Source organism: Leptodactylus fuscus, chromosome 6 (genome assembly GCF_031893055.1).
Source record: "Leptodactylus fuscus isolate aLepFus1 chromosome 6, aLepFus1.hap2, whole genome shotgun sequence".
NCBI classification, from domain to species: Eukaryota; Metazoa; Chordata; class Amphibia; order Anura; family Leptodactylidae; genus Leptodactylus; species Leptodactylus fuscus.
Window position 1 is genome coordinate 40,780,163 of NC_134270.1, and position 16,568 is coordinate 40,796,730.

Sequence of the window (16,568 nt, forward strand, 5' to 3'; positions counted from 1 at the left end):
CCAAACCGGTTATTAAACAGGCGTCAAGAAAATATTATGATCAGCACTATCTGCAGATGATCCGATCTTTACATTAGGAAAATGCATATTCATATTTTCATCATACAGAAGGATACATACAATTGTCTACATTAACCAGAAAAGCTGAAATACAGCTGGGCTGAAGCAATTTTGCCTTGTCTGGGGATTTCATTTGAGGTAGTTTGTAAAACAGGATCAGCTCACCAAGGGAAAACGTGCAAAAGAAATGACAATGAGAAGAAGCAGCTTTGGTTTCCTTGTGTGTATTGCCATCTCGTGGTGATAGGAGGAACTGCAGGCCTGATATCCAGCGTAAAAATTTGCAATAAGTTGAGAAAATAAATCAAAAACAGTCTCATTATTGTTCTCATGTTCGCAGTTTCTTTAAGAAAGTCACTTTCCCAATGTAAAGTTCATTGATGCCGTGTATTTACTCCACAGAACTACTGCAGGACCACAGGACGTCCTCCAAATGTTGACGTCCTTACATTTCCTTAGTCCATTGTTCCACGGAATTCAATACCCGTAGATTTCGTTCTCTACCCAGCCTGACTCTGTGCTCCTGCCATACCTGTCATTACAGAGCTCATAGAGTTCATTGGTGACAAAGCCGCTCTCTGTGCTGGCCAGAGTAACAAAGCCGCTCTCTGAATGATGTCCTCTAATATTATCATAGTCACCTGAGAGGTTGTCAGGAGGTGACGTCTCTCCGGAGGGACCTCGGAAGGACGTGTTACGGATATTTGGCCTTGTGCCTGCTAAGTCTGCTTCGGTCTGCCTCTTAATGACATTGTAAATCTCCAGGTTTGGGCTGTTCCGCCGGTTTGGAGATAACCAGAAGCTGGGCTCCTTCACCGACGCCTCACTTCTCTCTTGTTTCCTTGAGAAAATGAAACAGAATAATAAAATTAACAGTATTTATTATAAAGTATCTCAATAAGATATAAGTGGCTGAGGCTTACAGCTACGGAGCCCGTGTCCACACAAGTATAGTTAGTGGCAGCTATGGAGGAGACGTGTCCCATAGTAACCAATACTAAATCCCTTATATCTGCCCTGTGGGGTTATATTCTGCATTGTCCCTGTGCTGTGACATCACTGTACTATCTCTGTATTATATGTATATTATACCGACATGTATTTCCCTGTGCTGGTCACAGATACATGGCTAACCTATGAGTGTGCTTTATTCCTGTGCTATAATATCATGGCATGCATTGATCTTGTATTGTGATATAAGTGTTTGTAAAATTCCTGTCCTAAGTAGATTATCCCTGTACTGTGACATCACTGTGTGTATTATCCCTGTACTGTGACATCACTGTGTATTATTCCTGTACTGTGACATCACTGTGTATTATTCCTGTACTGTGACATCACTGTGTGTATTATCCCTGTACTGTGACATCACTGTGTGTATTATCCCTGTACTGTGACATCACTGTGTGTATTATCCCTGTACTGTGACACCACTGTGTGTATTATCCCTGTACTGTGACATCACTGAGTGTATTATCCCTGTACTGTGACATCACTGTGTGTATTATCCCTGTACTGTGACATCACTGTGTATTATCCCTGTACTGTGACACCACTGTGCGCATTATCCCTGTACTGTGACACCACTGTGTGCATTATCCTGTACTGTGACATCACTGTGTGTATTATCCCTGTACTGTGACATCACTGAGTGTATTATCCCTGTACTGTGACATCACTGTGTATTATTCCTGTACTGTGACATCACTGTGTGTATTATCCCTGTACTGTGACATCACTGTGTATTATCCCTGTACTGTGACATCACTGAGTGTATTATCCCTGTACTGTGACATCACTGTGTGTATTATCCCTGTACTGTGACATCACTGTGTATTATCCCTGTACTGTGACATCACTGTGTGCATTATCCCTGTACTGTGACACCACTGTGTGCATTATCCCTGTACTGTGACATCACTGTGTGTATTATCCTGTACTGTGACATCACTGTGTGTATTATCCCTGTACTGTGACATCACTGAGTGTATTATCCCTGTACTGTGACATCACTGAGTGTATTATCCCTGTACTGTGACATCACTGTACGTATTATCCCTGTACTGTGACATCACTGAGTGTATTATCCCTGTACTGTGACACCACTGTGTATATTATCCCTGTACTATGACATCACTAGGTGTATTATCCCTGTACTGTGACATCACTGAGTGTATTATCCCTGTACTGTGACATCACTGAGTGTATTATCCCTGTACTGTGACATCACTGTACGTATTATCCCTGTACTGTGACATCACTGAGTGTATTATCCCTGTACTGTGACACCACTGTGTATATTATCCCTGTACTGTGACATCACTGTGTTTATTATCCCTGTACTGTGACATCACTGTGTATATTATCCCTGTACTGTGACATCACTGTGTATTATCCCTGTACTGTGACAACACTGTGTGTATTATCCCTGTACTGTGACAACACTGTGTGTATTATCCCTGTACTGTGACATCACTGTGTGTATTATCTCTGTACTGTGACATCACTGTGTATATTATCCTGTACTGTGACATCACTGTGTGTATTATCCCTGTGTTGTAATTTTGAATAAAACATCCAGCGCCAAAAAAATTAAATAAAACTTGACTTTTACTTAGATCATGTTAAAATAATCCCGAAATGCGTAAGCTTTTCCTTTGTATTTTGCATTCTGGATCCATTTTGTGAAATTATTTTAACATGGTCTAAGTAAAAGTCAAGTTTTATTTAATTTTTTTGGCGCTGGATGTTTTATTCAAAATTACAACACAAGACGTCTTCCTTTCCAGTCGGGAATCTTCCGAGCAGCCTTGCACGTATGTTTTTTCTCATTCCTTTTTGATGTTTGGGGTAGAGCGGTTTTTGTATATTTTTATATTATCCCTGTACAGTGACATCACTGAGTGTATTATCCCTGTACTGTGACATCACAGTGTATACTATCCCTGTACTGTGACATCACAGTGTATACTATCCCTGTACTGTGACATCACTGTGTATATTATCCCTGTACTGTGACATCACTGTGTGTATTATCCTGTACTGTGACATCACTGTGTGTATTATCCCTGTACTGTGTCATCACTGTGTGTATTATCCTGTACTGTGACATCACTGTGTATATTATCCCTGTACTGTGACATCACTGTGTGTATTATCCCTGTACTGTGACATCACTGTGTGTATTATCCCTGTACTGTGACATCATTGTGTGTATTATCCCTGTACTGTGACATCACTGTGTGTATTATCCCTGTACTGTGACATCATTGTGTGTATTATCCCTGTACTGTGACATCACTGTGTGTATTATCCCTGTACTGTGACATCACTGTGTGTATTATCCCTGTACTGTGACATCACAGTGTATACTATCCCTGTACTGTGACATCACTGTGTATACTATCCCTGTACTGTGACATCACTGTGTATATTATCCCTGTACTGTGACATCACTGTGTATATTATCCCTGTACTGTGACATCACTGTGTGTATTATCCCTGTACTGTGACATCACTGTGTATATTATCCCTGTACTGTGACATCACTGTGTGTATTATCCTGTACTGTGACATCACTGTATATATTATCCCTGTACTGTGACATCACTGTGTATATTATCCCTGTACTGTGACATCACTGTGTGTATTATCCCTGTACTGTGACATCACTGTGTATATTATCCCTGTACTGTGACATCACTGTGTGTATTATCCTGTACTGTGACATCACTGTGTATATTATCCCTGTACTGTGACATCACTGTGTGTATTATCCCTGTACTGTGACATCACAGTGTATACTATCCCTGTACTGTGACATCACTGTGTATACTATCCCTGTACTGTGACATCACTGTGTATATTATCCCTGTACTGTGACATCACTGTGTGTATTATCCTGTACTGTGACATCACTGTGTATATTATCCCTGTACTGTGACATCACTGTGTGTATTATCCTGTACTGTGACATTACTGTGTATTATCCTGTACTGTGACATCACTGTGTATATTATCCCTGTACTGTGACATCACTGTGTGTATTATCCTGTACTGTGACATTACTGTGTGTATGACTCCTGTTCTATTTGCGGGTGTTTGTGTTTGCAGGTTTTCCATACATCAATTTCTGTTTGCCACTAACACAAATGTAAAGACAGTAAATGTCAGTAAATCTTACCTTCTCTCTATGATGCAGCAGCACAATACTCCGATAAATATCAGCAGCAGTGTCAGCACTGGGATTGTTGCAATAAGGATGAAATGTAGATTGGACTCTGAAAATAACATAATCCATTATTTCATCTATGTGCCTTCAAGTTCAGCATTGCCATTCAGCCTGGCAAGATCTGCATGACCCATTCCGTCTAACCCAGAGACAGTGCGGTACAATTTTTCCAATGTTTTTATTTTTTTTATGTAGAGTGTGAGCCCCACATAGAGCTCACAATGTACATTTTTCCCTATCAGTATGTCTTTGGAAATCCATGCAAATACGGGGAGAACATACAAACTCCATGCAGATGTGGGGTTTTTTTTTGCCCTTGGCGGAATTTGAACATCAGGACTCCAGCGCTGCAAGGTTGCAGTGCTAACCACTGAGCCACCGTGTGGCCCCTACAATTTTTCCAGTTTGACAGTGCAGACCTGGTTCCTAGTTTCTACACCAGGCCTCCTGTGTCTATAGTAGATACAATAATCCAGACCATACAATGGACATATGCAGCATCCTTATGGACACTGTAATCCTTATACTGCACTATATTGTGTATGTGCCATGTATAATGTATATAGTTTGTATGCTTCCAGCTTTATTTTGCCCTGCAAGGAATGATTTGACTGTGGATGGGGCGATACCTCTCCTTTTTCAGAGCCATGGTCCAGCCCAAACCACTGTTGGCTGGGACAAGGGGAGGAACCACTGAGCCACCTCATAGCAGTCTGATACAGCTACCAGACAGTGAGGATGTCTCTGATAGTGACATCCATTGCCTGTTATTACTGCTGCAGCCATGAAACACCAAAGATCGTGCTGTCAGCCTACGGAGAGAAGAGTTGGAGAAAGTATCAGGAGATGAAGCGTCTTAGTTTGGGATTTACTAATTCAGCCACGGATGGGACAGGACTCGTGGGAACAGCTGAGCAGTGCTGCTCTACACTATTCCCGTATCTCCCTTAGAGGTGAATGGGCGCTACGGAAACTGTAACCCGTTTAGCTACCCTGTTTCATAATCAAAATAGTCTCACTTATCTGTTTCTGAAGATCCCATTCCTGTCTATGGGAATTACAGGATTAGTGTAGAGCAGCACTAGCTGACTGTTCCTGTAACCTTTCCTGCTCTGATCACGGCATCTTGGTGGTTTGGGGACAAGACTGCCACCCCTCAGATACCCCACGGTGAGATTGCGGGGTCCAAGGGGTTACTATGGTCGCCAGGAAGCGGAAGTCTTTTGTTAATGCACATAGGGAATCTGTGTATTCTATGGGAAGTCCCAGCCCATGTGATTAGGAGTTATAGGAACGTCCCCAGAAACCGATGTATCAACCCAGCCCTGCAGATTACAATTGCTGAGACATCACTGATTTTGTCAATATGCAAATGTACTCTCTGTAATAGTGAATAGTTATTTTGTGGTTCTCTAGTATCAGGTACAGCGTCCCCTGCAGGGAGTGCATATTATTACCATAGACGCCTTACACTAGGGTCACTCTAGCCTTCAGGTCTATATCATTTGGATCCGCATGGGGACCTGAAAGACAGAGAGCCTTTCTGCTTAAAAAGCAGTTACCCACGGCAACCTGCAGACCCCATAGGCTATAATGGGGTCCACCGGGTTCCTGCAGGTTCTATACTAAAAGACTTTTCTCTCCATCGATTTTAGGTGGATTTTGACCAAAGCAGATGTGAATTCAGCCTTATTGCAATATTAGGGCCTGATAGAAAGTGGCCACAAATTAAGAGAGTCAGGGCCTGGTATAACAATGAACCTGACATGAAGGGGCCCTTGAGGCAAACAGGGCCAGGTGAGAAAGAGGAGGGGCCAAGTTCAGTTGTGAGCCAATAGCAGCAGAATACAGCTGAGTAAGAGCTAGGGTCTGAATAGAGACCAATGAGACCTGAGTCATGTCTTGTGGTGGTGTAGCGCCCCACAGAGTGGGTCACTACAAATGTCATCTTATGTGATCTATACTGTGTACTGTAAAGGTATAGTGAGATCCAGTCACCCTGTCAGCACACACAAAGTTCCACAGACACTGTCCCTTTAGGAAAAGGGGTGGATCTACAGACTGGAAGAGGGTCTCTCTCTTTCAGTTCCAGGTCAGGGAGTGTGCAGGAGAGGTGTGTGGAGGTGCAGTGTGTGCTGCAGCCGCATGGTGTGATAGAACAGCACAGGAGGCCGGAGACCTGCAGAGGTGAGACAGGACCTTGCAGGGATGGAGCTGCAGTTATAGGACCATCAATTCCTAACTAGTGTGTGAATCACTAATAACATTGAGAAACTCACTGGACCGAGGTCTAGTGAATGCAGGATTCCTGGAGGCTCAGTAACATACAGAGTTGGGGGTGAGTGTCTGCATCCAGCATCCCAAAGAACTCGCGTTACCTGCTGTCCAGAAGGGGGATCTACCCAGTTGTACTTAATCTCTGAGCTCCTGGAACCCAGGACCAGAGGAAATCTATTAGAGAGTTTGAGCAGCAGTGGAAGGCTGAATCATACTGGTGGTAAAAGGGAAGACTGGCATCTCACTATACTGGAGCAAGGTGAACCCTCCTGTAACATCTGTTATCTCCTGCTGACTACAGAAGTAAACCGTAAGTGTTTGGTTAACCCCTGTCTGGACTGTGTTCTTTCATCAATCCTCTGTTACTCCTCCTGGAAATCATCCCTTCCTTACTTATATCATCTGGCCCTGGGACCTGCCGTGGTTGGGGAGGGTATAACATCTGGCACTGCATCACCACCTATTCCCAGAGGCCCTGCCTACAGTGCCCGGCTTCACCTTAAGCCGAAACCCCAACTGGCGTCACGACAAACTTTTATTTTTCTTTATTTTTCTTTCATCCATTTTTGCTTAAAACTCCCCTTTTTCAAGGTGCTGCCGCCTCCGGTGTCGGGCCTGCTCGCACCGTGAATCTACATAGGCCGAGCCGGGGCGACTCACCTTTTTGGCGTCACGAACAGGATAGCGAAAGTGCGCAAAACGTTTATTTTTGTTGAAAAAGACTGTTGCATTTTTCAAAATTTTTCCTGCTTTGCAAAATAGCAATGAACAGCAGTTGTATGATTCAAGTTACATTGAGCTGCAGGGTTGGTGTCTTTTCCTTGCAAGCCATGCTGAGTGCAGAACATGTGACATGCCTGTGCAAGGAGCACTGAAAGGCAGTGAAAGATACAGATTGCATCATCCCCAACTGCAGTGATAAGTCCTCCATCCATCCATCCGGATCGACGCTTCACAGTATCAAGTACGGTGAGTGTGGCCTTGCTGGGGTTAACAAAGGGGGGTGATGTATCAAGCAAGTGGATCCTCATCCCCAAGCCCCTCTGATTCCCCCATAGACTCTAACCGTGGTCACAACCAAGTAACTATGGCACCTATATTACAGCTAACAATGCCGTACATTCCGGGTGCGTCCTGGCTGCCCCAGTATACAGGCGAGTCCCATAGCCTCAGAGACTTTAAAGAAAAGCTGAGTAGCCTGTTTGACCTATACCCTATGACAGAGGAGCAAAAGGTTGCAATATTAATAAGTCAACTTGGTGGTGCAACACAAAGGGAAGTGAAATCCTGGCCATTGAGTGATAAAAGAACTGTAAAGGACATTTTTACCAAACTCAGGATCACCTTTGACACCCGCACCACATCAGAGATAAAGATGTCGTTTTTCAGCTGTAAGCAAAAACCGCAGGACACTGTGAGAGATTTTGCCCTCAATCTGCAAGAAGCCTTGTGGGCTATTAAACAAGTAGATCCAGATAGTATTCAGGATGAGGACAGGATGCTAAAAGAACAGTTTGTAGAAGGCCTATTGTCAGAATCCGGTAAGGCCCAACTGCGCATGATGGCCCTGCAGAATCCTGATATGAGCTTTATTGAATTCAAGGATAGATCCATCCGTATCTTGAGGGAACCTGTCTATCCATGCGGACAGACGGAGGAGCAACAAGTTGCTCTCCACAGGCACACGCCTGTGAGCCCTGCAAGTGCTACACCTTTTCCATCTACTGTACAGTGTGCACAGCTCCAATCTGATGATGCTGCAGAGCTGCGGTTACAAATGACTGAGTTAACTAAACATGTAGCTGCATTAACCAGAACTGTTCAAGATCTCCAAGTTTCTTCTCCAGCAAAGATTCAGCTTGCTTCCAGCCCAAAGGATCTACCTTGGAGACGTTCAAGAAGAACGTTGTTTCATCAACAGCGACTGACGCGCAATACACAGGGACAACTCTCCATACGTTACAGGGACAATCAGTAGAGGCATACTAACCCAATATGTTTGCAGATAGTTGAGTTGTATTTGTATATGTTGAATTCAGTTTATGCAATGTTAAAGGTTTAATTTCAGTGCCGACTCCCTAACGGATTGCATTAATGGGTGAGTCAGAAATACGAACTGTGCATTAATACTTACTCTCCTGAGCATGGCGTTACCAAGAGAGAATGGACTAAAGGAACTGTGCCAATGGTTATCTTGTCTAGTTTTTCAGAGTTCCTACCACAATGACTTTCTTGTGGTATTGAAACTTTAAAACTTCCATTTGCCTACTAACCTTTTCAAGTGCATGGAATGCAATTTATGTAGGTGCACCAACACTCTCGGAGGTTGGGGGATGTTTCAAATATGGCGGCCTGTCGGATAGGAGCCATCAAAACAGCCTGTGCAGTGAAGAATTTTGAATGTTCCAAAATACTCTGCAGCTGCACTCGGAGTTAAGGAGGTGGACTAAGCGGTTTGGGGCTGTAATCTGCAAGGAGAGCAACTGTGAATGTTGCTGGGTTGTAAGGAATACACAACCAGAGACTTTAACGGGTTACAGAAATTGTGTTCACTTGAATGTTTTTGTGAAAATTTAAAATGGTCTTGAGTAAGTTGCACTTTTCTCCTTACATATGAAGTTTACACTTCTATGTAATGTCCTTCAAACACTATGATGTTCATGTTACTGTCTACTAACCCTCTTCTTAGTTAACCGGAAGGGTAGCCCGAGACGTGCTACTTTTAACAAGGGGGGAATGTAGCGCCCCACAGAGTGGGTCACTACAAATGTCATCTTATGTGATCTACACTGTGTACTGTGAAGGTATAGTGAGATCCAGTCACCCTGTTAGCATACACAAAGTTCCACAGACACTGTCCCTTTAGGAAAAGGGGTGGAGCTACAGACTGGAAGAGGGTCTCTCTCTTTCAGTTCCAGGTCAGGGAGTGTGCAGGAGAGAGCAGAGGTGTGTGGAGGTGCAGTGTGTGCTGCAAGCCACATGGTGTGATAGCACAGGAGGCCGGAGACCTGCAGAGGTGAGACAAGACCTTGTAGGGACGGAGCTGCAGTTATAGGACCATCAATTCCTAACTAGTGTGTGAAACACTAAAAACATTGAGAGACTCACTGGACCGAGGCCTAGTGAATGCAAGTTACCTGGAGGCTCAGTAACATACAGAGTTGGGGTGAGTGTATCCAGCATCCCAAAGAACTCGCGTTACCTGCTGTCCAGAAGGGGGATCTACTCAGTTGTACTTAACCTCTGAGCTCCTGGAACCCAGGACCAGAGGAAATCTATTAGAGAGATTGAGCAGCAGAGGAAGGCTGAATCATATTAGTGGTAACAGGGAAGACTGGCATCTCACTATACTGGAGCAAGGTGAATCCTCCTGTAACATCTGTTATCTCCTGCTGACTACAGAAGTAAACTGTAAGTGTTTGGTTAACCCCTGTCTGGACTGTATTCTTTCATCGATCCTCTGTTACTCCTCCTGGAAATCATCCCTTCCTTACTTATATCATCTGGCCCTGGGACCTGCCCTGGTTGGGGAGGGTATAACATCTGGCACTGCATCACCACCTATTCCCAGAGGCCCTGCCTACAGTGCCCGGCTTCACCTTAAGCCGAAACCCCAACTGGCGTCACGACAAACTTTTATTTTTCTTTATTTTTCTTTCATCCATTTTTGCTTAAAACTCCCCTTTTTCAAGGCGCTGCCGCCCCCGGTGTCGGGCCTGCTCGCACCGTGAATCTACAAAGGCCGAGCCGGGGCGACTCAGTGGCTGTACAGCATAGTGGTCCAGCATGGAAGAAAGAAGTGTAATGGCCAGAGGCGCAGTTTCCGATAGATACATTGAGGGGGTTAAGGAGCTAGACCCGTCCTTAAGATGCTACGGGTTAGCTGGGCAGAAGCAGGACTGAGCAGCTATGGACAGCCAGTTAAAGGCAGAGGAGGACAGGGGTCCCGTCATGTCCTGCAGAATGAGTGGCCGTATAGTAGACCATTGGGCGTGACGGCTGGAGGGAAAAGTCGTACAGTTGCCGGAGAGCCACTGGAATTAGAAGATGCCATGGGACAACTTACATTGTGTGAACTGTGCACAGTTTGCAGGTGTAATGTTCTTAATGACTATGCTTACTGCTGTGTTACCACTTTGCGGCTGAAAGGGCCATTACAGTAAAAGCGTCATCACCACCACTCCCTGCCTGAATGTTACAGTGTGATGGAGCTGTCAGTCTGTCATGGTGTCTGTCTTTAATGGAAGACATACTGCAGATGTGAATAGAGCTAAAGGCTCAGTAGCATTAACCATGTTTCCATTTTTCACTATGTCTTATACTGTGCATTTTACATTGACTTGCACTTACCTTCAGCTTCTTTGGCTGTCTGGTTGACATTCTTTATGGAAACCTCCGGTGCTCGGCTGGCAACTGGATCCGTTTCTTAAAAATAATGTAATAATTAAAATATATTTAAACAACGTACAAGCATGTTGTCATTCTGGAGTAGTCTGTCTGTCAAGTGCAGTATATGGTAGGAGCAATACAGACAAATCTTATACATTGATGCCTAGAACAGGGCCCCATAGGGTGAGGCATGACACAGGGACTCATTACATAACAGTGATGAAGAGTATCCCTATGTCATGCACCACTTCTTAGGCTCTGCACCAGGTATAGCACAGTGAGTTGTCTTTGCCATGAGTGCTCCTATAAAGGGGGTTTCTGGGATTTAAAGGGAACCTGCCACTAAGTACAAAAATGTCAAATACCATAAATCATTTGATTCTCGCTGTACCCCAGGAACAATTCGGCATTTTTTTTTTCTTTTAAAATGATATGGGCCTAGGAAGGGTCACAAGGGTCACTGGTATCAGATCATTGGGGCTTAGAGTTTAGACTGCTGCAGTGGAGTGGAGACAGCTCCATACACCGCGTAGTGGCCATGCTGGGGTACTGCAGTTTAGCTTCTATTTACCCACACTAATCTGGGAAAAAGTCCTCCGTATCTGAATCTTGGAAAACCCCATTAATTACACAAAACCTAAATTAAATGAATATTGCTGAACGTTCTCCATAGAGCAGTAAGCACATACAGTAGGTCTGTAAGGCTTAGGCTCTCACATACGATACTAATAGACAACTAATGAAATTCCACATGATATAGTTATCATTACTTACCAACATGTGATCCGTTTCGAGTTGGGGGATGTGTTGACTTCACTGCTAAGCAAAGAAGAGACACAAATCTTAAAACTTACAATCAATATCATTATATTATGGTAATGTAAAGCTCTCTCTCTCTATGTATATATAAACTATAAGCCCTAGGCATTGACCTATATTTGTAATGTAAATAGCAGAAGATTTAAGGTTATTATAATCCAGAAATTTTATCTCTGTCTTGGAAAAATACAATATCCGGCCTTTGGTTGCGAGGGAAGGCTGGGAGTTGTACGTTCCCTATGGAGGGTCACATACTGGAGGTCATTAGGCAGAGGTATATGATTTCTGACATAAAGAGGAAAGCACTGACCTTCTGAATATTTACATATGAAATTGTTCTTCATGTTGCATCGGTCATCATTCCATTGGAACATGTACCGTCCACCAACACCAGGGGGAGCAAATGGCTGGTAGTACATGACTACGCACACTTCACTGCCACATGATGGTTCATCTACATACCAGTTCCTGCCAAATGAAAGGTTTAAAAAAAAATTCAAAAAGTCTCAATAGAATAAAAATACCAGACAAAGAAAAATATTCTCACTAAAAGAGTGCAGGGAATTTACATAGATATTGCTGTCTTTGTTCAAAGTTCCTGAGACTTGCAAAACAAAAAAGCAAAAGACCCTTAGGAACCTTAGTGGGAAATGGGGTGGACGCCTGGACTGCCAGATTTCCCATAACTCACCATGTAAAACTGTGTGAACTATACCACAATTTGATCTGTGACCGGTTTGGTAGGTCGGTGGTGTATTAGAATTGTCTACTCCTGGGGAGTAACTTGATGGGGTGCAGAGGGTGCAGTCGCATTGGGGCACAGGAGCCTTTGGCAGCCCATAAGCACTGGCATCAGTATTGAGATTGCAGCTTCCATCTGACCCATAAACGAAGGAGACCACAGATTACCCTAATCACACTAAGGTGGATAAAACTCCTTAGCCCCCCAGAACTATCACTATCAAGAATTCACTGTAGGGATGAGGTAGGGGGTCCGGACAAAAGATTGCACCCGGGCCTACAAGACTTTAGTTACGCCACTGTCTACTCCAGTTTAGGAAGTTCCAATTTTTGGCATTATCTATACATTTTTTCGTAAATGAATAGTACAGGTTAATACATGGAACTTTGTAATATATCTTAAAAAGGATATGTTTTCTTCTTCACTTTTCAGGCAGTTACTTTCTACATATTAGACTATAAAGGGAGGAAGGGGGGGTAGAAAAGGCACTCAAATAAATGCTGCTTTTACATTGTGCTAGTCCTTGCTCTTTTAATACTGCTTGGGTTTGTAGATAAGAGGCTACTAGTGCACAGAATGAGACAATAAATCAATTAATCCTACTCCATCCCTCCCTGCTCCATAGAGCTCTATGTGTGTGGCTGAATAAGGAGTGGGATATAATGTGAACAAGGAGTCAGACTGAAGATAATGAGCAAGAGAACAGTTTAATAAACGGAAAAGGAAACAGATCTCCTTAATAAGATATATTACAGAGTTTCTTATAGTCAAATGTTCGATTCATTTATGAAATGTTGGTTAGAACTGGAAGTACGCTTTAGGAAGCACTCCAGTAAGATTTGTTTTGTCCCCCTGTTTGACAATGAGTCAGTCTATAGTGTAATGTTATTAGACAACATACTGACATCTTAATTATGAAGTTATTTACTTCCCCCTTGAAACACTGACATCCTCTTTGATTCTCTGATGCACACAGTGGGGCATATTAATACGACTTGTATGCCAGTTTTCTGCCCCACTAGACTTATTCTCAGAAATCTGATGTAAATAATGCAGGAACTGTATGCTAGCTACGAGCTGGTGCACATATACCTCCAGACACACGGCCCGGGGAAGTGTGTACTTCATATATGAAGAGATGTGCACCTTGTCATAAATTAGGCACACCATCTGCCAACTCAGGGGTTATGAAGATTTGCTGTTTTGTGCAAATAATAAGTCAAACTATCATTAAAGATCTATGGGAGTAAGATTAAGGCTCCATTAGACAGGCACTGATAGCGTGACCTCCTGTTCATATAGAAAACACTGTGTGCATCAGAGGAGGAGAGGTGAGTTCACTGCTCTAGAGCAGAGCAATAAATATACAAAAAAGCTGTCAGTAAGTTATTCACTAACATTACACTACACATAGGCTCATTTTCAAATGGGGGACAAAACATATTTTAACCAGACTACAATGACTCCAGTAGTATGATCGAAGATCTCTGGGGAGGACATGGGAGGAAGCTGTAGAGAGCAAGGCTTCAGCTTTAGCTGAGTACTGGCACTAAGAGCGCTTATACTACTGAGTACTGATACTACTGAGCGCTGATACTACTAAGTACTGATACTATTGCACACCGATACTACTGAGAACTGATACTAAGAGCGTTTATACTACTGAGTACTGATACTACCAAATTCTGATACTACCAACTGCAAGCACTGTGCCAGTGAAAGCACACAGACCCCACAGACTATAATGGGTTCCGTGTGCTTTCCACCAGATCTCCGCAGGACAGGAAAGTAGTTCACAATCTACTTTCCTGCCCGCATGATTCATATGGGCAGCGAGCGGCAAGCACATGGACCCTATTATAGTCTATGGGGTCCGTGTGCTTTTACTGCACAGCGCTTGCAGTTGCGTTTCGCATTCCGTTCAGGTACTCCCCCAGATGGAATACCAATGCAGATGTGAACCAAGCATTAGTTCAATAAAGTACTCAAGTCAGAAGAAGGCAAAGTAATATCAGACCATAAAACACTGACCCTGGTGTCAAGTAATTGACTCCAAATATGACTGTCTTCTACTGGATGATTGGGACACTTATTGCAACATTGCTTGGACCTATGAAATATTCTCTGGTAAACCGCCATATCTTGCTTCCACAGGACCGGGAAGGGTCAAGATGGGACACCTGTTTGTATTTAGGTAGACGCCTTAACTTACTGGGGAGGCGCCTTTCTATCCGGTAATCTGAATGGCTTCTTAATGAATAGTTACCATATAAAATACTAGCTTTCACTGGTTTAACCCTTTGTTTTCAGAGAATATTGTACAGTGCAGACCGAGCCTGTTGTTTCAGGGTATCTGCATAACAACACTCTAATAAGGAGAGGCTCTTGGGTCTACAAATTCTGCAACTAGGAGGACCCAAAGTGCTATGTGATACTGTAATTGAGCCTTCTACGCTGGTCGGAAGCCACATGTCAGTTTTCCTTGGGCACAGGAACTGGAGAGAGCACCCAACAAAAATGGTCACCTCCTTACACCAAAAGCAATTATTATAAGCTTCCTAGAGCCAACAATAAACTGTAATTCTGCTGTATCTGTATCCAATATGAATGGAGTATACAAGTCCACAACTTTGTATAAATTACATAGCGCACAACTATATAAACATATATGCATACAACATTCATAACTATAACATTATGCATTCATACATCATTCCTAATTCTATACCCAATTTCTTCATAATACTGTGCCTGGCATTGATGAGTACTGTTTCATTATTAGGTATATGTGGAAGGCCCTGCCATTGCTTTGCCATGTCTCCGCTATAAGTCACTTCACACCTAGCTTACAATTTTTCATGTGTTGGGTGTGATATTTGGTGTGGAAATGTCAGAAGTACTGAGAAGCGTGTGGGATGGGGTCTGTGCTTTAGAGGGTGGGTTTCAGGTTTGTGACTAATAGCTTGGAATTTAGTGCTTATCTATTATTTGGGTATACAGCAGAGAATACTTCAGCATGTATTGATTTAGTATTCAGCTAGTGTTCAGCCATTACTTTACTGCCTTTGAATAGGAACTTCTGCATGAAATGGAGTTCCCGGCACAACACGTTACCCCCTATCCACTGGGACTCACACCGATCATGAGAACTGGGGGGCTTTGAATGGACTGGCAGGATAGACAGCAGGCATCGTGCCACTCATTTCAATGGGATCTATCTATCTGTCCGTCCTGACTAGAGATGAGCGAACGAATAGGTATTCGATCGAATATCATGGCGTTCGATGTATTCATTCACAATCAAATACAAGGCCGCATACGCAGTAAAAATTCATATCCCCTCCCACCTTCCCTGGCGCGTTTTTTTGCACCAATAACTGTGCAGGGCAGGTGGGACAAGAACTACGACAGCGGAGGCAGTGAAAAAATTGAAAAAACTCATTGGCTGCTGAAAACATGTGACCTCCCATTCATAAGAACGGCCGCCGCCATATTCGTGTCATTTCAGTTTTGGAGTGATAGGGAGAGCTTGTTCTGAGGGTGATAAAGTGCTTTCATAGCTTCGGTTAGACAGGAAATAACAGCTCTTTTCAGAGCTTAATACATGATGCAGCGTAGCAGCAGGGGACGTGGGCGAGGACGTGGATATTCCGCTGGGTATCCAGTCCACAGTCCAGGTACTGGATTGGGGCTGCCAGCATTGCCTCTCGTCAGTAGCAGCAGGGTACGTGCGCGAGGACGTGGACGTGCATACCCAGCTGTATATCCACCCCACAGTCCAGCTACTGGAGAGGGGCTGCCAGCAGTGTCCCTCCTCAGTAGCAGCAGGGGACGTGGGCGAGGACATGGACGTGCATACCCAGCTGGATCGCTATAGAGTCCTTGCGACCCTGTAATGAGCAAACCTTTATCTTCTAACATTCCACGTCATTCACCTGTTTCTTCCCCTCTCTCACTTTTAACCAAATCCACAGCCGTCTGTGCCTCTGTAGGCAAAGTATGCTTGCATTTGAACAGCCGTACCATGATCTCTGTTCTTTAGCTCCACAC

General features: G+C 43.6%; 1 protein-coding gene across 2 annotated transcripts in view; it reads right to left on the reverse strand.

Annotated features, from left to right (window-relative positions):
* Positions 1-504: 504 nt before the first annotated feature.
* The window catches only part of LAYN (layilin), a 34,192-nt gene continuing 18,128 nt past the window's right edge, over positions 505-16,568 (reverse strand). For both annotated transcript variants that reach the window (XM_075279815.1, XM_075279814.1), the window contains 5 exons: positions 12,087-12,244; positions 11,732-11,776; positions 10,919-10,993; positions 4,244-4,340; positions 505-901 (listed from right to left, as the gene is read on the reverse strand). In XM_075279815.1, the coding sequence (XP_075135916.1) occupies positions 538-901; positions 4,244-4,340; positions 10,919-10,993; positions 11,732-11,776; positions 12,087-12,244 (739 nt within the window). In that variant the 3' untranslated portion in view covers positions 505-537. The remainder of the gene's footprint in view (positions 902-4,243; positions 4,341-10,918; positions 10,994-11,731; positions 11,777-12,086; positions 12,245-16,568) is intronic.